Source organism: Perognathus longimembris, chromosome 1 (assembly GCF_023159225.1).
Source record: "Perognathus longimembris pacificus isolate PPM17 chromosome 1, ASM2315922v1, whole genome shotgun sequence".
Taxonomy (NCBI): domain Eukaryota; kingdom Metazoa; phylum Chordata; class Mammalia; order Rodentia; family Heteromyidae; genus Perognathus; species Perognathus longimembris.
The window spans coordinates 135,152,463-135,172,424 of record NC_063161.1 but is presented as its reverse complement, the minus strand read 5'-3'; the positions used below and the strand labels follow the sequence as shown (position 1 = coordinate 135,172,424).

Here is a 19,962-nt window from a genome sequence, read left to right as displayed (position 1 = left end):
ATGACTCTCTTTTTCCACTACCCTTTTTTAACTAGACACTACTTGGGACAACAGTTCATTTTCAACTTATTAGTAGTTATATGCACTTCTTACTATAGCACAAACTCTAAATCATGTACTAGAGTGTCTTTTCTATCTGCATCAATCCCTTGTACAAGGGAGTTTCCTTTAAACACAGCTATCTATCTATCTGTCTATATCAGTCGTGGAGCTTGAACTCTGGGCTGGGGCGCTGTCTCTGAGCTCTTCAGCTCCAGGCTAGCGCTCTACTACTTGAGGCACAGCGCCACTTCCCAGCTTCTGGTGGTTAATTGGAGTTAAGAGTCTCATGGACTTTCCTACCTGGGCTGGCTTTGAGCCATGATCCTCAGATCTCAGCCTTCTGAGTAGCTAGAATTACAGGCATGAACCACCAGTACCTGGCTAAACACAGCTATTGAGGTATGCAATTTTTTGTTTGTTTCTTTTTTGTGCTGGTACTAGGGCTTGAATTTAGGACCTGGTTGCCTATCACTTAGCTTTCTCCACTCAAGGCCAGCACTGTACCATTTGAGCCACAGCTCCACTTCCAACTTCTTGTAGTTAACTGGAAATAAGAGGATCATGGACTTCCCTATCCAGGCTGGCTCTGGACTGCAACCCTCAGATCTCAGCCTCCTGAGTAGCTGGATTACAGGCATGAGCCACCGGCATCAGGCTTTGAACAATACATCTCGATCCTTCTTTCTCCTCTTTTCCCCACCTTTCCCCATCTAGTTTCATCAGGTTTCCCTGTTCTATTTTCACCATGTTCAGAGATTATTATTGTCATAATAATAATAATAACAACAATCTCTCTCCTTCCCTACATCTGTCCAAGTATCCTTTTTCTACTACTTCCCACACCCCCAGTCCAGACAGGTCTTAACTTCCTAATGCTCTTTTTGTTAAACTGCATGTGAATTGGTCAAGAGGCCATGGCATCATACCCACATAGACCATGTTTAGATTATCTTTCTGTCCACAAGTAGTAGCTGCTAAAAGGACCAGTATAAATTAGGTACATAATAAACTATCCATAATGATTGTAATGATTTAAGTCATAAATTCACCTGTGTACAGAATTTTCAGGTATCTCAAAAAAGTCATATAGGCACTAAGTTATCAGCATATATACTCACATTATACTATTATAGTCATTATACCATAGTCATATACATATATATGTCTATATATACATATATGTGTCATTGTAGGATTTTATCAACAGTATATACACTGTTTGGGTTATACACAATTCCTTAGATCACCTTAAATATGAGCTTCTAGATGAAAATAAAACAATAGTCTTCTAAGTGTAGGCACGTATTATTAGACTAAAACTAAAGTTGATCAACTATGTTTCCTGTTTTCCTATTTGAAATAAGCACTTTGTATCAGCACAGGAAACTGATATTTACCAGGCTCATAGACAGGGTATAATGGATTCAGATTTGATAAGTAACACTCAAGTAAAAAAAAAAAAGTGATGGGCTGGGGATATAGCCTAGTGGCAAGAGTGCCTGCCTCGGATACATGAGGCCCTAGGTTCGATTCCCCAGCACCACATATACAGAAAACGGCCAGAAGCGGCGCTGTGGCTCAAGTGGCAGAGTGCTAGCCTTGAGCGGGAAGAAGCCAGGGACAGTGCTCAGGCCCTGAGTCCAAGGCCCAGGACTGGCCAAAAAAAAAAAAAAAAAAGTGACTATTCAGTGACAAAAAGTTAACAATTCTATGTTGAAAATGAACTATATAACTTGTGGGTGAGGAGGACAGAAGGGAAAAACTGGGAGGGAACAAAAGAAGGAGTAACACTGTCCAAAAACAAATGTACTCACTCTCTGACTTAGGTAACCTCTCTGTACATTATAATAATAAAAATTTTAAGTTAACAATTACTGAGCACTGAAAAAGTATAACAGACATTGTTATAGGTATTTGATAAATGATCCTAATTTACTTTAAAAACAATAACAAATAATCAGGGGTGTTGAGGTGGATCACATTTTTTTCCATCTAGTACTCTGGGTCAAATCCAAGATTTTATGCATGCTCAACAAGCATTCTACCACTGAACTATTCGTACGTAACACTTGGTATTTTTGTTTGGTTCTGCCAGTCCAGGAGCTTGAACTCAGGGCCAAAGCACTGTCCCTGAGCCTCTTTGTACTCAAGGATAGTTCTCTAGCCCCATTTCTGTCTTTTTCTGATTAGTTTATTGGAGATAAGAGTCTCTCAGACTTTCTTGACCAGGCTGGCTTCAAACTGTGATCCTCCAATCTTAGCCTCCTAAGTACAGGAATTACGGGCCTATGTTGGTTAACGAACTCCAGCATTAGTCTCAGTAACTCTTCTTACACTGGTCATTGTAAGAATCAAATTAATGTGCATAAATGTCAAATGAGAAAGTGCAACAGAATGAGGCCAGGAGACCTGGATTCCAATCTGTTCTTTAACTTAACTAGATGTGAGACTTGTGCAAATAAATGCTATCACTTGAGCCACATCCACTTTACTGACACATATAGAGAGAGAGTCCTCTTATGTGCTAGATAATCTGCTAGGCTTAGTGATGCGGAGTGACGATGACAGGTACTGTCATCCTGTCTGCACAGAATTCTTAGCCTACAGGGAATACAGATGAGTTAAAAATAAATTATAATTGAGTAGGTGAATGCTCAGCTAGGAGAGGATGTAAGAAAGGCACCTAATCTAAGTTGAAGGTCAAAGAATACATTCCAAAAGGAATGACTTCCACTGCTGAGAGTGAAAACTTGAATAAGAGGTCAGAGAAAGAAGTAAAGACTTCCAGGCAGAAGGAAAAAGGTCACCAACCTAGACACACATGGGAAAAAATGGTGATTCAGTACCTTTTACATCTGGTGAATATTGTAGTCCATCATCTTTCTTTCCCAGCAAGCTCATATCATCTGTGTCTGTGAGAGGAAAACAGTGTTGAATTAACCAGATATGAAGTGGAAGTCATACAGTGGAACTCCCAGTTATTCCAAATGCTCCAGGTCATCCTTAACTTTCTACCCCTCTACCCACTCACATTTTCTACCATTCTCTCTTTTGTACACTGATAAGTAACATTGTATGTATTTATCAAATATAAATAACATAATGCTTTGATGTATGCCACACTACAGAATGATACCTACCATTCTCTTAAATAGCTGCCCCTTTTCTGTCTTAATGCACCCCAGGTAGATATGCTCTTTGCATTCCAGTTTCATTTCATTTTGGACCTCAGAGTTCAAAATTCACCTATTTTTAAAAGTCCTTCCTGTCTAAACTATAACAACACATACCCTGAGCTGTATGTTATTTTAAACTTTCTCTCCAAGGAACAATGATTTCAAGATTTATCTCCTATCGCAGTTCTCCTAGAAACATCAGATTAAGATGAATATGGAATCTCAATCGTGTCATCAAATAACATTTATTGATTTGTGAACTGCATCTGCATTGGGAAGACTTAAAAAAAAAAAACACAGCTAGGAAGCACAAGTTTCTGCCTCCAATACACAGGGAGGGAAAGTATGGTGAGGTGGACAGAAAATTCTTGAGAGGACTAAAATAATAACTAAGGCCCAACCAGGCAGAAGTCATCTAAATCTGCATGAATTTCAATCAAAATCCTTAAGTCTGGCCAAATGCTCTGAACTTGACATTCCATGTATACATAGTTCCTCAGAGGACTTTTCTAAGCTATTCCTCCTATCTGAGATATAAATCCTACCACATGAAATAAAATAAATCATATTCCAAGATCAAAGACAAAGGAAATATCTACCTAGGGGAGAACCATGTTAGGAAATGGCTTCCTTGATCCTGCCCACACCATCCCTTCCCGGAAGTTCTCTGATAAGCTTCTTAGGTATTTGGTAGCTCAAAGCAGAGGTGTTGCAATCAGTTAGGCAGTATGTCAAAAATAATTCACCACCGAGATAAAGTACCAAACTTTGTTTCATAAGGTTTTGCCCTTAGTTCCGATGGGAAAAGGGAAAAGGAGGGCATCGAGGTGAAACTAGTAAGCAGGAAGAGTATACAATCCTAGTCCATGCATATATAACCACAGTATATAACGACAATCACAAAAAAGGTCATATGAAAAAAAACTATTACACACTAGGAAAAACAGGGTTAGGAATACATGGAAAACATAGTTTTTATTTGTAATCAGATCAAAATAAGTTAACTCTTAGCTATTATCAATTTTAAAATCACCTTAGAATTATAAATACCTGATTTAGATGGATCTACATTAGGATCCATACAAAGATAGGCATAGAACTAAATAAACAACCAAGAAGTATGCTTTATATCTGGTGAAAATAAAAAAAAATTTTTTAAGTCTGTTATAGTCAAGTTCAGATTGTGGCTTCTAGTAATTCTGAAACTAGTACAGATTGCTGTATGACTTTGGAGAAGTATATAATACTCATTTTCCCTAATTTTCCTCACCTTGGAAAATGAAATTTAATAATTTATATACATTGAAATCAGAGGAATTGACCATCTGACTTTTTCATCATCTCTAGTTTTCTGGAAGTTATTAAATAGAAGATAAATATGAGGTATTATAAAATGAGTATGTAGCAGAGTAAATATGGTTTTGCATCTTGTCTTTCTCACTTTCTTGTTATCAGAAAAAGTCATTTAAATGTTTTGAGGTGCTGTTATTCTACTAGTGAATGACCAAATCACACAGAAAATAATAAATTGCACTTAAGAAAAGATCATATCTTTAAAAAAAGAAATGCTGAAGTATGCTGTACTGGAAAAGATCAAGCTTCAAGGGCTTTCCTTTTATAAATCCAGAATGCTATCAAGTATGATAATAGACATACACTATTACAAACAGGTCTTTAGGTGAGTAGAATGGAATTTACCTGTGCAGTGGCCAAGATGTCTTATATCAATCTGTTCCTGCTTTATACAAGATGCTTCTCGCACAAAACAGGGGTTGTTATAGGAACTCCCATCAGAAGCACACACAGGATTAAAACTGTACCCACTGCAGTCTATGTTACACACACACCTGTTGGGAAAAGGCAAAAATCACTAATAGCTTACCACAAAATTATCACACAATGCTGTAATAGCAACAAAAAAAAGTTATTTTGTCTCTGCTGTTAACAGCTGTCAGTATTTTGCTTTATGTCACTAAGGAACTCTTAAGCAAATTGATCTTTCTCACCTGAATCTTTCTTTCCATGGAGTATTTAGAAATCATTTCATCTAGATATTATTCTTCTAGGGGTTTCTCGCTAGAATTGTCATATCTAAATCAAATAATTAGGAGCTATCAGACATTGACAATATTAAATAAAAAGCAAAATGGGATGATGAAAAAACATGGAATTATGTGACCAATCAAAAGTCATGAATCTGGGAGAGCCTGCTTCGAGTCTCGGGGTGCTCGATTCTTCAGGCAATCACAATGTCAACCGACACAGACATATCACTCTCTTCGTATGATGAAGGCCAGGGCTCTAAGCTTGTGCAGAAAGCTAAAGAGGCACTATTTGTCCCTATTGGAATGGCAGGGTTTGCAGCAATTGTGGCATATGGCTTACAAAAGCTGAAGAATAGAGGAAATACAAAAATGTCCATCCACCTCATCCACATGCGAGTCGCAGCCCAAGGCTTCGTCGTGGGAGCCATGACCCTTGGTATGGGCTATTCCATGTATAAGGAGTTCTGGGCCAAACCTAAACCTTAGAAGAAATGATGCTGTGCTTGAGTCCTGTTGGAAGAGCTTCCTTTAATTAGACATCTCATATTGAAGTTTCCTGTTGCTGTTAGAAATCAATGATTTGAGATTTGAGTGTATTCAGGAGGTAACACGATATTAATAATGGACTTAAAAATATTTTTTTTCAGGCTTGACTTTTCTGGTGACCAATTTACTAGATTACCCAGAGGAATCCCTTACCACCACCACCACCAACAACAACAACAACAAAAATAGTGTCACCTAAATACAAATGTCCTCCTTTTTTGTGTGTGTGTGTGCAGGTACTGGGACTTGAACTCGGAGCCTCTTCCTATCCCTTAGCTTTTTTGCTTGTTTGTTCAAGGTTGGTACTCTTAAGCCACACCTCCATTTCTAGCTTTTTGCTAATAAACGGGGAGATTAAACGTCTCTTGGATTTGCCTTCCCCAGGCTGGCTACAAGCTGTGATCCTTAGGTCTCAGCCTCCTGAGTAGCTGGGATTACAGGCGAGAGCCACCGTATCTTCCTCTTTAAGGGTGACAAAATTGGCTTAAAGGTGACAGCTTCTGTCTGTAAGTGTTGTACTGCAAAATATGCCCTGTGCCTATGTATTACATATTAATCCCGGTTAGCCCAAGTACTTTACTTTAGTTCTACTGGACCAGTTTGAGAAGTCCAGTTTGTAGGGTTTGCTGACTCCTGAAAAACCCTTTTTCAACTAAGTGCATGAAATACAAACTTCAACTCTTCCTAAGTGAAAGTTTTCTATTGTGTGTGTGTGTGTGTGTGTGTGTGTGTGTGTTGTATATTTAAACCAAAGCCGAAAAACTTTTTATCAGCTGATTAGAGGAACGGTGTTTTGGGCTCACATTTGTAAATATGAGAAGAACTTTAATTATAGATCTCAGATTTACTGTTTTAGGATTGCAGAATTATTTTTTTGCTGATCTTGTATGAGAATAATTTTTAAAGGTCTTTGTATGTATGTTGACAGTACTGGGGCTTGAACTCAGGATCTGGGCACTGTCCCTTAGCTTTTTCACTCAAGGCTAGTACTCTACCACTTGAGCCACAGCTCCACTTTTGGCCTTTTGCTGGTTAATTGGAAATAAATGTCTTACAGATTTTTCTGCCTGAGCTGGCTTTGAACCATGATCCTCACCTCTCAGTCTCTTGAATAGCTAGGATTATATGTGTGAGCCACCAGTACCTGGCTTCAATGTCATTTTTATATAGAGATAGTTTTGTTTGCTTGCTTTTTCATTTTTTCCCTCTCTCCCCCTCCCTCCCTCCTTCCCTCCTTTTTTTCTTTTTGTGGTGCTGGGAATCAATCTAGAGCCTCAGGCATACTAGGCAAGCAATCTACCACTGAGCTACAAACCCAGCCCAGAAATAGGTATTTTAAGAGTGTATACATGGGCTGGGAATATGGCCTAGTGGTAAAGTGCTTGCCTTGTATACATGAAGCCCCAGGTTCGATTACTCAGTACCACATATGTAGAAAAAGCCAAAAGTGGTGCTGTGGCTCAAGTGGCAGAGTGCTAGCCTTGAGCAAAAAGAAGCCAGGGACAGTGCTCAGGTCCTGAGTTCAAGCCCCAGGACTGGCAAAAACAAAACAAAAAAGAGTGCATACAAAGACAAATGAACAGTTTTTCGATATGGGGCAATGTTAAATAGGCTACTGGAAATGGAAGCAATTTTGCTGAGATATTATACACACAAGTTTGATATGCTACACAATGTTCTAGAACACTTGTAAAATTCTCTCGTCTAACCAGAACATGGTAATAACATGGTATTAAAGTGAGTGAAACATGGGAAAAAAAAGTCATGAATCTAAGTCCTAGGCCCCAACTAATCACCAAATTTATTCCAGATTCCTCCTTGAAGTCTATCTTTACCAATCTGTAACAAAGGTAGAGCTGACACGTCTAGTTTACTAAGTAATCGAGATTTTATTAAGTAGCATTCTAGCTACTATCTACCTGCATGAGAGCAGTCACTAAGTACAGAGTGTTGCACAACAGGCAATAATGTCTAGCTGGAGGGAGGGAGAAAAAAGAGAGGGGGAGGGAGGGAAGGAGAAAGGGAGGGAAAGAGAAGATTCTCCTGTTTTCTGCAACATGTTAGACTAGGAAGCATTTTTCTTTTCTTTCTTTTTTTGGTGCTGGTACTGGGACTTGAACTAAGGGCCTGCTGAACTTTGTCAGTCAAAGGCTACCCCTTGAGCCACAGCTCCACTTCCAGATTTTTTTTGGGGGGGGGGGGGATAGTTAACTGGATATAAGATTCTCAAGGACTTTCTAGCCTGAGCTGCCTTCAAACTGATCTCAGCTAAGATTACAGGCATGAGACACTGGCACCCAACTAAGAACCTTTATTAAACTTCCTGCTAGAAAGAACAAAAAACTGGATAAATCATTTTAAAAAGCGTTCTCCCACTGAGCATGATGGTACACACCTATCTATAAACCCAGAACTTGAAAGGAAGAATAACAAATGTAGAGTTCAAGTCCAACCTGATTTTACATTGCAAATGTGAAACCATTCTGGTTTACATAGTAAGTTTGAGACCAGTCTGGTTTAACAAAACAAGACCACGCAACAAAACACCAAAATATAAAAATTTAAAAATAAAATTTAAAAATCCTTTCAAATGCATTCATTAATTGCTAAGAGAGCCAAGAATATTCAGAACAAAAGTTAAATGAAGACAGGTCAATTGAGCACTCTCAAGCTGATTTTCACTTTGGAGGCACTTGCCAAACAGAATTCAATTATTATCGGTTTTGAGTTGTGGCCTTCTGGGAACAGGAGACAAATTAACACTGACACACCTTCAAAAATCTACAGTTTTTAGCATGAGGGTTAACTGCAAGTGAGTTACCAAATTCCAAAGAAATTATATGAATCAAAAGAAAGTAAGTGAGAGGACAGCCCCCAGCCATGGCACTGAAGACAGGAAAGAAGATCTCCTTAGAATGAAAAACCACAGACCACAGAGCCAGCCCTCACAGGGGTAATTACAACTTAAAATACTATTTGATAGTTCAAAATAACCTCGAATCCAGAAAAGATCAAGGGGCTGGAAGGAGGCCTGGGAAAATAGAAGAAGCACATAGAATCTTCTAGAGAAACCCAACTGTACCCTAGGCTTCACTGATTCTCCACAGATACAATTCTGAGGGGGAAAAAATACCATACCACCTACCTACCAACCCCTCTCTATCACCTCTCTCTCTCCTCTATCCCTAGGCCTCAATGATTCTCCACATATAAAATTCTGAGAAAAAATATCACACTACCTACCCATCCCTCTTTTCCTCCTCCCTTCCTCCCTCTTTTCTCCTCTCTCCTTCTCTTTCCTCTCTCCCTTACACACATACACACATATCCAAACAGAGCATCCATGAATAAATAATGTATTACTAGAAGCAGTGGGCAGATGTAACAGTTGATGAGAAAGCTAAAGTAGAGTGAACTGAAAGACTGGGAAAATTGCTCACTCCAGAGCAAAGCCAGGCAACACAGATCACACACCTTGAGAGAAATGGAGAACAGTCAAAAGGAATAATAAAAATCCAGAGGGCCTAGGAGTTAAGAGAATGAAATATTCTCAGCTACTTCTCTTCAAACTTTCTAAAACTAATGACAGAAACTAATCTAAATTTCTATGAGGCCCAACACATTCCAAAGAGAATTTTTAAAAAATGAACACTGCCTGTAATGAACCTGATGGTTCATGCCTGTAATCCTACCTACTCAAAAGGCTGAGATCTGAGGACAGTGGTTCAAAGCCAGCCCACAGAAAGACCCTCATTTCCACTTAAGCACAAAAACAGCCAGAAGTGGAGCTGTGTTTCAAATAGTAGAGCATTAGATTAAGCAAAAATGCTAAGGGAGAGTACCCAGGCCTTGAGTTCAAGCTCCAGGACCAGCACACACAAAATAAAAATAACCTACACACTGAAGTATCAGACTTGAATTGTTATAAGCAAAAGAAAAGAAAAAAATGAATATTGTTAACACTTCCAGAAAGGAGAGAAAAAATAAAACTAAAAAGGCAAGAATAAGAAGGGAAACTAAACTTCACAAGAAATGCTGAAAATAAAACTATTGCTAGCTGGAAAACAGCTGCAAGGTGCTGATATAGAGATGGATAGAGAGAGTAATATTTTTTATGAATGAGGGGGGAAAAGTAACTCAGAAAAAATTAAAACTTGCTTAGCAACAGTATCTCACTGCTGTAATCCAGGTTACAAAGCCAGGCCAGGAGACAAACACAAGGTACTCTGATACCCCATAACCAGCAAAAAGCCAGAAGTGTGACTCAAATGGTAGAACACCAGCCAAGAGTGAAAGAGTAAAAGCCAGAGCGTGAAGTCCTAAGTTCAAATACCAATACCAATACACAATTAAGAAAAAGTAAAAACAAGAGTTTATTTTGTCCTACTAAGTGCTTACTTAAATAAAATTCTAAATGCGATAGAAAAATGATCCTATAAGGAAGAACTAAGACATAAACACATATGCACAAAGGATTAAAAAAAAGTGAAATATGTAGGTGATATTACCAAAATACTGACCAAATAAGATAATAGCCATATTGTGTATTTAAAGTTTTTTAATGAAATTTAAATGATAGTATATAAACTTAGAGGAGCTGAAGTTACAATGCTTAAAGACAGATCTTAACAAACTAGAGTGTTAGTAACTTGAGTACATATGTTAAGACTTCAATGGTTACTAGTAGAAGAACAACCAGTAATTTTAAAACTAGTGAGAAACACCCCCCACACACACACACACAAAGTCAAAGAAAAAGCAAGAAAAAAAAAGTACAAAACAGAAAAAAGTTAAAGTATATCGGTACTTAAAATATATTTAAGTAAGAATAAAATAATGTCATTTGCAGGGAAATAGATGGAACTAGAACAAATTGTGTTAAGTTAGGTAAGCCAAGCTCAGAGAGGCAAATGGTGGAAGTTTTCTGATACATGGAAATAGATCTAAAAGACGCTAGAATATGATCAATTATACAGGATTCTAAATACACACAGAGGATCCTCTTAGGAGAGAAATAAAAAGGCACAATGTCTACTTGCCACTTCATATTTATATAAAAGAATATATCAAAACAAACTCCAAGATACAAAAACAAGACAGCCTTTTTTATTTTTATGTTTTGTTGCTTCTGTCTTCTTTATGAGTCGTATATTCATGTGTATATCTTCAGGAGGGTGTGGGGAACAGAACTTGAGTGGAAAAAGGGTGAAAAAGTGCAGCAATGGAGCTCACTGGACAGAGATGACAGTGAACTATACAACTCACGGATGGAGATGGGAGGGAAGCACTGGGAGAGAGGGAGGGAACAGAAGGCACTGTATAACAAAATGAAATGTACTCCTTACCTGACATGGAACTGTAATCCCTCTATACATCACCTTTATATTAATAAGGTAAATTGTTTTTTTTAATATATACATATATTTAAGCAGATAAATTTTAACAAAGATTGACTGGATAAAATTACAAAACCTAACTTGTGCTGCTTTTATGACACATGTTACAATACAATGAAATGAAAAATTGAAAGTAAAAGCAGAGTAAGAGAGATATCACACCTGGCATAGTTATATTTAATATCAAAGATAAGACTACAGTGTAAAAAGGATAAAAAAAAAAAAAACAGAAAATCCCTTCATAATAACAAAACATTTTGTTCACTGGGAAGATTTAATAATTCTCGAGATTTGAAGATAGGCTCAAAAGCTATAAAGCAAAAGTTGATAAACTACAATGAAATACCTCTGGGTAAGCCATGCATCAAGCAGATAAAATCACAGTAAAACTGAAATCTGTGCAGGTAAAAAAACTTGATGTGAGAATTACTTAGAATAGGTCCCCCTAAAAAGGGGAGGGAGGGAAGAGGAGATGAAACAAAGTTAGACACTTTGAAGACAGTGTTACACAGTAGATCCATTTGTTGACTTTGCTTTCCTATGTATCTGAAGATTCCCTTAATTCCTGATGAACTTGTTAAAAAAGAAAAAAAAAGCCTTTAGCTTTATTAAAGACCTAAGTGTGAAAGATAAAGCCACAAAGACTTTGAAGACCATAGAGACTGATAAATATGACTTGGAAATAAGTAATGTCTCATAAAAACAAAGCTACAAGAAAAAATAATTACAGCCAATATAGCCAAAAAGTTAGTACCCAGAATACATAAATATAAATCAGTTTTTCAAGTAAGGTATAATCAATGCAGAAGGGAGAAGAATATTTTAAATGTGATTTAAAATTTTAAAGCATATAAGGTCTGCATGTGTGAAAAGGCATTCAATGTTTTAATAATCATGAAACTGAAAATTAAGGTAAGAAAAATATAGCATCCACACTTGGTAAAACCTTGAACAAAGACAATAACAAGGATGAGAAGAAAATGCTGGTAAGAGAGCCTACTGGTACAACAACTTCAGAAAAGAGGCATTGCAATAAAAGGCTAGACTTGTACTTGCCTAACAATTTGACTATTAGGTATGATCCTTAAAAATATCTTCCACATGTGTGTACCGGGAGCTGTGCTAGAGAACAAAAGACTAGAAACCATACAAAAGTCCCCCTAAAATACAAAAGGTCTGCAAAAGAATGTGTATCAACATTCAAAATGTTGAAGCCAACATGCAGTTAAAGTGAATTGACCAAACCTATGTGCACCATGCAAATACATACAGCTACATACAAGGTGAAAGAAGAAAGAAGAGTGTGATTTTTATTTGAAAAAAATTCAAAATCATTCAAAAACCGATGATGTCATACTGTGGGATCTATCCTGTAGGGTAAAACTGTGAGGCAAGCAAGGAAAACAGACAAGGTGCACGACCAGGATATAATCTCAGCTACTGGGGCAGAAGCAGGAAAACAGGGTTTGGGGCCAGTTCAGGCACAGTGAGCAAGACCATATCTCAAAACAAAACAAAGAAACAAAAGGGCCGGGGGTGTGACTCAAATGGTGGAGTACTTGCCTACCAAGGAACAGGTCCCGCATCCAATCCTCAGTACCACAGAAGATACAGGGATGCCTTACACAAAGTGCATCGCATCGCATCACATGTGTTGTTGGAAAGCAAGACAAGGAAGGCCCTCAAGCATTTCAGGAGGTATCCTAAAATAGTTTGTGTGTTCCAAGCTTATTCCTCAATGTAGCAGTGGAGGGTTGGGGGAGGGGAGTGGGACAAGGACTTTGGAAAAGTGGTTAAAGCCTATGGGCTGACTTTCGGTGATAAATAATTTGATGGCATTACTGGAATGTGGTGAAAATTAGGGAGGTAGACCTTACAAGCAGATTAAGGATGTGCCCTCTTCTGTTTCTCTGCTTCCCAGACACTGTGAGGTGAGCAGCTCTACTCTACTTATGCCCTCTCCACAATGAGACTCTGATGCACAGGACCACGGCAACGGGGCCAAGTGACCATGGAATGAAACTATTGAAAGCATGGAAAAAACAATACACACCTACACACACACAGAGTTACAGCAATGAATGTTAGTTCTTGACTTGAGAGGTGGAATTCACAAGGCCTATTTCCTCTTTGTTATTGAACCAAATATTTAAGTTTTCATGTGTGGTTGGCTATCTGCTGTATTTTATAAGTGAAATTTAAGTTAACAGAAACTATGACAATAGTTTCTGGGTACCAGTGGCTCGCATCTGTAATCCTAACTACTCAGGAGGCTGAGATCTGAGGGTTGATGTTTAAAACAGACCAGGCAGAAAAATCCATGAAACTCTTATCTCCAACAAACAACAACAAAAAGTGGAGCTGTGGCTCAAAGTGGTAGAGTGCTAAGTCTTGAGCAAAAGAAGATCAGAGACAACAACCAAACCCTGAGTTCAAGCCCCAGGCCTTGCACGTGCACTCGCACACACACACACAACCTAACTTGAATAAAACATACTGCTATAATAAGAAGCTTAATTTCTTGGGAAAATGACTTGAAAGAAGTAACAGTATCAATGTGGTGAGTTTGGATAAAAGACATAGCACAGTGGTAAAAAAAAAAAAAATTTAGTATGTCCAGTGTTCAATCCAAAGAAAAGAAGAAGGGCACATAGATGAACTAAGAGAGTAATATCCAACTGTGTGGGTAAAAGTGTGCACATTTAGTACCATTCCTGTATCTAAACTAACACAGAATCATAGTGTTGAAAAGGACTTGACAAAACCATCTATTCCCAAATCTTTTATCTAGTGCAGGATTCCTCTGAGTGCTATGCATGACTACACAGCCCCTTCCAGAGCATTTGTATAGTTGGACAGCATGCCTACTCACCAAGGCAGCACATTTCATGGTTGACTAAGCTCCTTTCCAACAGTAAGCCCAGACACTGCATCTCAGTAAGTTCTACCTGTTGATTCTGATTCTTGGCCTCCTCTTATGGTGTGAATACGAAATGACACTATAGGTTCACGTGTTGAGTGATTGATTGTCAACTGGGGGAGCATAGTACTATTTGGGGAGGTAGGTAGGTAGAGGAAGTGGGTCAACCAAGGGCATGCCTTCCTTAAAGGTTCTATCTGGTCCCTAGTCCCTTTCTTTCTTCCTGCTTCCTGTCCTCCTCCACATGTTCCTTACTACCACCATGATGTTATTCCCAAGGGAAGGGTCAAACAACCATGAAATGAAATCATGAGTCTTTCCTTTTTAATCCATCCTCTTTTAAGTCATTCTCAAGTATTTTGTTCGTGTCTATGCAAAAGTAACTCACACACCTCGGAATGTAAATGTGATCATGAAAAATAGCTTCCAGGACTGCCCTTTAAGATACTGAAAGATAATTATCATATCACAGGTAAATATTCAATAAGTCCTTATTTGCTGTAATGTCCAAACAGTCCTCCAAATTATTCTGTCCACTGTCCAACTCCAACATCATAACATTTAAAGCCAAGAATAAAGCAAGTCTACAGTACTCTAGATAGATAGATAGATAGATAGATAGATAGATAGATAGATAGATATAGATAGATAAGATAGATAGATAGATAGATAAGATAGATAGACAGATTAGATTAACTATCTGGGAGTAGTATGCAAATGAAACACAGAGGACTGGCCTTCACTTTACTGGTACCACATCAAACATGAGGCCCACACGGAGGTTCTTAAATATACTCAATTCTGTCAGTACAATCTGCAAAGCACACAAAGGCCATCCTCTGCAGCCCAGGATTAGAATCCTATCTTTATCTCAATCAAATTTTACAATATTTTAGCATGCTGAAACTTTTTAGGTTACAATTCTATCATTTCATACATCTAGAATGATAATTTTGACAAGAATACCTGACACTTTTGCCAAATCACCAATAAAATCACCACACAAAACAGGAGAAGAAAGAATAATGCATGATATATCATAAAAAAAAACTAACTTCAATGTTTATAAAAAGTTTACCCCATTATTGAATACTTTTTAAGAAAAGTCATTTACCAAGGGAAATCAAAGAAGATACAAGGAGATGGAAAGACCTCCCATGCTAATGGGTAGGCAGAATCAATATAGTGAAAATGGCCATATTGCCCAAATTGTTATACAAATTCAATGCAATACCTATCAAAATCCCAGTCACTCTTCACTGAAATAGAGAAAGCAATCCATAAATTCATATGGAACAGCAAAAGACCTAGAATAGCCAAAGCAATTCTAGGCAAAGAAAGCAGTGCAGGAGATATCACAATACCAGACTTCAAGCTCTACTACAGGGCCATCATAACAAAAACAGCCTGGTATTGGTATAAAAACAGACCTGAAGACCAATGGATTAGATTGAAGATCCAGAAATAAAACTGCACTCTTACAGCCAGCTGATATTCGACAAAGGAGCTAAAGACATACAATGCAATAAACATAGCCTCTTCAACTACTGGTGCTGGGAGAACTGGGCAGCCATATGCAGAAAACTCAAAGTAGACCCAAGCCTATCACCATGCACCAAGATCAACTCAAAATGGATCAAGGACCTCAATATCAGACCTGAATCCTTGAAACTACTGAAGGACAGAGTAAGAAAGACGCTAGAACTTATAGGCACAGGAAGGAACTTCCTGAATATAGTCCTAGGGGCACAACAAATAGGGGAGAGACTCGACAAATGAGACTACTACAAATTAAAAAGTTTCTGCACAGCTAAGGACATAGCCACCAAAACAGAAACAGCAGGTCCCAAGATATCAAAAAGACATTTGTACTTCCATGTTTATTGCGGCACAATTCACAATAGCCAAAATATGGAAACAACTCAGATGCCCCTCCACAGATGAGTGGATCCAAAAAATATGGTACCCATACACAATGGAATACTACATAGCGATTAGGAATGGTAAAATATTGTTATTCGCAGGGAAATGGTCAGAACTTGAACAAATAATGTTGAGCGAGACAAGCCTAGAACACAGAAAACAAAGGGGCATGATCTCCCTGATATATGACTGTTAAGAAAAGGTGACAGAGAGACAGTAGAGACCAGGTCTGTGAAACCAAAAACTGCTTGTCAAATGGTATTTCCCACAGGATTGGGGCAGCGACCCAACAGTATGTAACTAAAACCAAAAAACTACTCAACATATAAAGGTCAAAAATCGACCTCTCAGTGGAATACAATAGCTCAAAAGCTATGTATGTACGTTCATATAAGACTGCTGTCGACATATTGTCTAATATCGACATTACATTTAAAGCCCTAGGCGAATTTTCTTGGGCTTGGCCACGTGGCTACTGTATATGTTCTTGATACATTGTGTATTGTATATATGTCTACCTGACCTAGAGAAGGGAAAGAAAAACAGGGCATAAGATATCACAAGAAATGTACACACTGCCCTACTATGTAACTGTACCCTTTTTGCACACCACCTTGTCAAAAAAAATTGTGTTCAATTAATAAATAAATAAAATTTAAAAAAAAAAAAGAAAAGAAAAGCCAACCAGAATGATACCTATCATCTGGCCTGATGAACTACATACATCAAACCTAATTGGTGAATATGTTGCTTATCTTCCAAAATACTTTAATATAGGGATCTTATTACATGACCAAAAGAAAACGAGGTTAGCTTTAGTTGATTTGTTTTGGGAAGGCCATGCTATTACTAGAAATCTCAGCATGTGCTCAGAAACAAAGTTTAAAAAAAAAGATTAAAAGAAACTCAATGCAAAAAAGGTCACTGAAGCTCAGAGAGCATGACTTGTCCATTACTAAAGTTAATAATAATGCTCTTTGCATTAATGTCCAAAGACCTTTCCCATTCCTGGAACAAAACCTGAGGTATTAAATTAATTGTGAAACCTCCTTAATCACAATTTATTTAAGAAAGGCCTACTTTTTTCCCTCCTTTCCCAGTTTCTTCTCAAAACTTAGCAGAATGGGAGTAGAAATGAGAACCAAATAATAATGACTTTCTTTTACAAACTGTTTTAAGCCTTACAATATGATACAAAATCTACATAAAAACTGTCATAATTCTGTACCTAGGAACAGGCTCCCTAAGGTTCAATCTGTTTTTTCTACTATGTAACAATATTTCAGATTCTCTATGTAATGATATTGATTGATATACTTAATTAATTGTTTCAATGATGAAATGAAATGCTGTACTTTTAGCACAAACAATAAGAGCTGGATGTATATACCGATGTACTTTACAAAAGCCATATTCATTTCCACAGAAAATAGTTATTTTTAACTAAATCAAAATAAGAAAAGGTTTGAAAAATAAATTCCAAATTACTGCATTGGACATCAAATCAAAATATGTGTTTGTCTTAAAGGAATAACAATAAAAACATTTGAGGCTGGGTGCTTGTAGCTCCTGCCTATAATACTAGATATATTCAGGAGGCTGAGATCTGAGGCTCACACTTTGAAACAAACATGGGCAGGAAAGTCCATGAGACATTTTTATCTTCAATTAATGATCAAAAAGCCAGAAGTGAAGCTGTGGCTAAAATGGTAAAGTGCTACCTTTGAGCAAAAAGGTTCAGGGACAGCTCCTAGACCTTGAGTTCAATTCCCAGGAAAAAGCAGAGGGAAGCCAGGGTTCATGTTTGTAATCCTTGCTACTGTGAACCTTAATGCTCAGATCAAAATTCAAAGCCACTTAGGCGGACAAACCCGAGAGACTCTTATTCCAGTTAGCCAGCAAAAAGCCAGAACTGGAGGCATGGCTCAAGTGATAGAGTACCAGCTGTGAGTAAAAAAGCCAAGTGAAAGCAAGGCCCTGAGTTTAAATACCAATACTAGCAAAATAAATCTATCAATAAATAATAAAGAGGCAAAATTAGGATAACAGTAAAATAAGAAACAATGGCTAATGAAAGAGAAAACTGCAGAACTGTTTCAGTACCAAGAAGAAGCTAAGCAACAAAGTACCGTACCAGTCTAGTAAGAAGAAACAATGATTGTTTCTTTACAATTGGTATTGTTCTGGGGGGGGGGGGGGGGGGAAGCCACTCTGACCCAGAGACTTCACTTTTCTTGCACTTCAGGCTTTGCCTAAGAATGGCGCTTACAGCCCTCTCAGTCCATGGTGATGCTGTAACTCAGTACTGGGAACACAGCAGTCTTCTATTTTGCACCACAGGTAGTCCTTAAGTTGCATGCAGATGTTTTAAGACCTTCCATATATACTATATGTTTTACAATAAAAACTTTTTAATAGGAGCGAGGCATCAGTGTTTCACATTTGTAATCCTAGCTACTCAGAAGGCTGAGACCTAGAGGATCATAGTTCAAAAGTGGCCTAAGTGGAAAAGTTCACAAGACTCCATCTTGAATTAACCAGCAAAAAGGTAGGCTGGAAGCATGGGACAAATGGGAATGAGAAATAAAGCCAAGAAAGAGCACAAGCTCTTCCAGTACCAGGCAAAAAGTAAGAATTTTCGATAGGATACAGAACTGTGCTGTCATTTTTTAAGAAAAGAATACATGTGCATATTTTCTTGCAAATTCATGAGGTATCCCCTGGGAAATTAAACGAGAAATGGATCCCAGTGACTACTTCTCGACAACTGGGTAACTGGGTGCTCATCACATTGCCTTTTAAAGTTTTTGAGTGTTTATCAGGGGGAACTTCAAAAGCATGAATGCATGCATACATAAGTAAATAAATGAATAAACAAATAAAAATTACTCCTATGATTTAGCTTTATGATTTTGGTAAATCAAAACCCCAGTCCTTTAGAATAAAGGACTCCTACCACTGCTGACACAATCAACAGAAGACTTGAAAAAGGCCTTTTAAAATATCTCCAGTATTAGGCACATCTGAAAGGTATCATTAGTACTCTTAAGTAGAGGGGCTGGGAATATGGCCTAGTGGCAAGAGTGCTTGCCTCGTATAAATGAGGCCTTGGGTTCGATTCCTCAGCACCACATATACAGAAAATGGCCAGAAGTGGCACTGTGGCTCAAGTGCAGAGTGCTAGCCTTGAGCAAAAAAGAAGGCAGGGACAGCGCTCAGGCCCTGAGTTCACGGCCTAGGACTGGCCAAAAAAAAAAAAAAAGAAAAACATCAGTACTCTTAAGTAGATAAACCCATCCTTCCACTTCTTCTTCCCCTACATGGAAAAATGCCATGTGGTTTAGGTACAGTTTTAGCAGAGCACTGACTTAAACTAACTTATTCTAAAATAGTGCATCAATCTCAGAAAACATTCAACTAGACTAGCATTAAAATTTTAAACTATAGAAGAGCACACCCAAAATACACAGAAGCAAGGAGATGAAACCTTCCAATGATCCAGCTGTGAAAGAAGGAAGGTCTAAGCTCCAGATGCATCCACCCCTTCCTCTCCATAACTCACCCGACGTTTTCTGCATCCTCATCACACTCCGCTTTGTATTTGCAAGGTCCACACTTGGAATGTTTTCTGTGAGCTTCCGCCCCTGACCCCTCCTCTTCTGTTCAAAAAAGAAAAAGGAAACTTTCAACCAAAAGTTGGGATCCTTTCCAGATAAGCACGTCATGTTTTCAGGAGCTATTATCCTATTTGACAGAAAATGTGTCTGAGCTAAAAAAAAAAAGTCACTCTCCAAACCTATCAATGCCTAAGCCCAAAACTGTTGCCAAATACTGTGCGACATATTCTACAGCACAAGCATTGTTAGCCAAATAATCCTATAAACAATATGCCCAGGAACAATATAATAAGTTTG

The 19,962-nt window shown here is 38.0% G+C and overlaps 2 protein-coding genes across 2 annotated transcripts in view; one reads left to right on the top strand and one right to left on the bottom strand.

The window, feature by feature from the left end:
• Tmeff1 (transmembrane protein with EGF like and two follistatin like domains 1) overlaps positions 1–19,962 on the bottom strand; it is a 77,252-nt gene that overhangs the window by 14,938 nt on the left and 42,352 nt on the right. The window contains exons 5-7 of the mRNA XM_048338149.1: positions 19,611–19,707; positions 4,917–5,065; positions 2,889–2,954 (exon numbers count right to left, since the gene is read on the bottom strand). Coding sequence (XP_048194106.1) covers positions 2,889–2,954; positions 4,917–5,065; positions 19,611–19,707 — 312 coding nt within the window. The remainder of the gene's footprint in view (positions 1–2,888; positions 2,955–4,916; positions 5,066–19,610; positions 19,708–19,962) is intronic.
• Positions 5,425–5,779, top strand: LOC125346021 (HIG1 domain family member 1A, mitochondrial-like). The gene has a single exon (XM_048338182.1). The coding sequence runs from the start codon at positions 5,468–5,470 to the stop codon at positions 5,747–5,749; it is 282 nt and encodes a 93-aa protein (XP_048194139.1). The 5' UTR covers positions 5,425–5,467; the 3' UTR covers positions 5,750–5,779.

Bases quoted from the DNA above. Each gene is read 5' to 3' on its own strand.
- LOC125346021 (XM_048338182.1), top strand. From the start codon at position 5,468: ATGTCAACCGACACAGACATATCACTCTCTTCGTATGATGAAGGCCAG.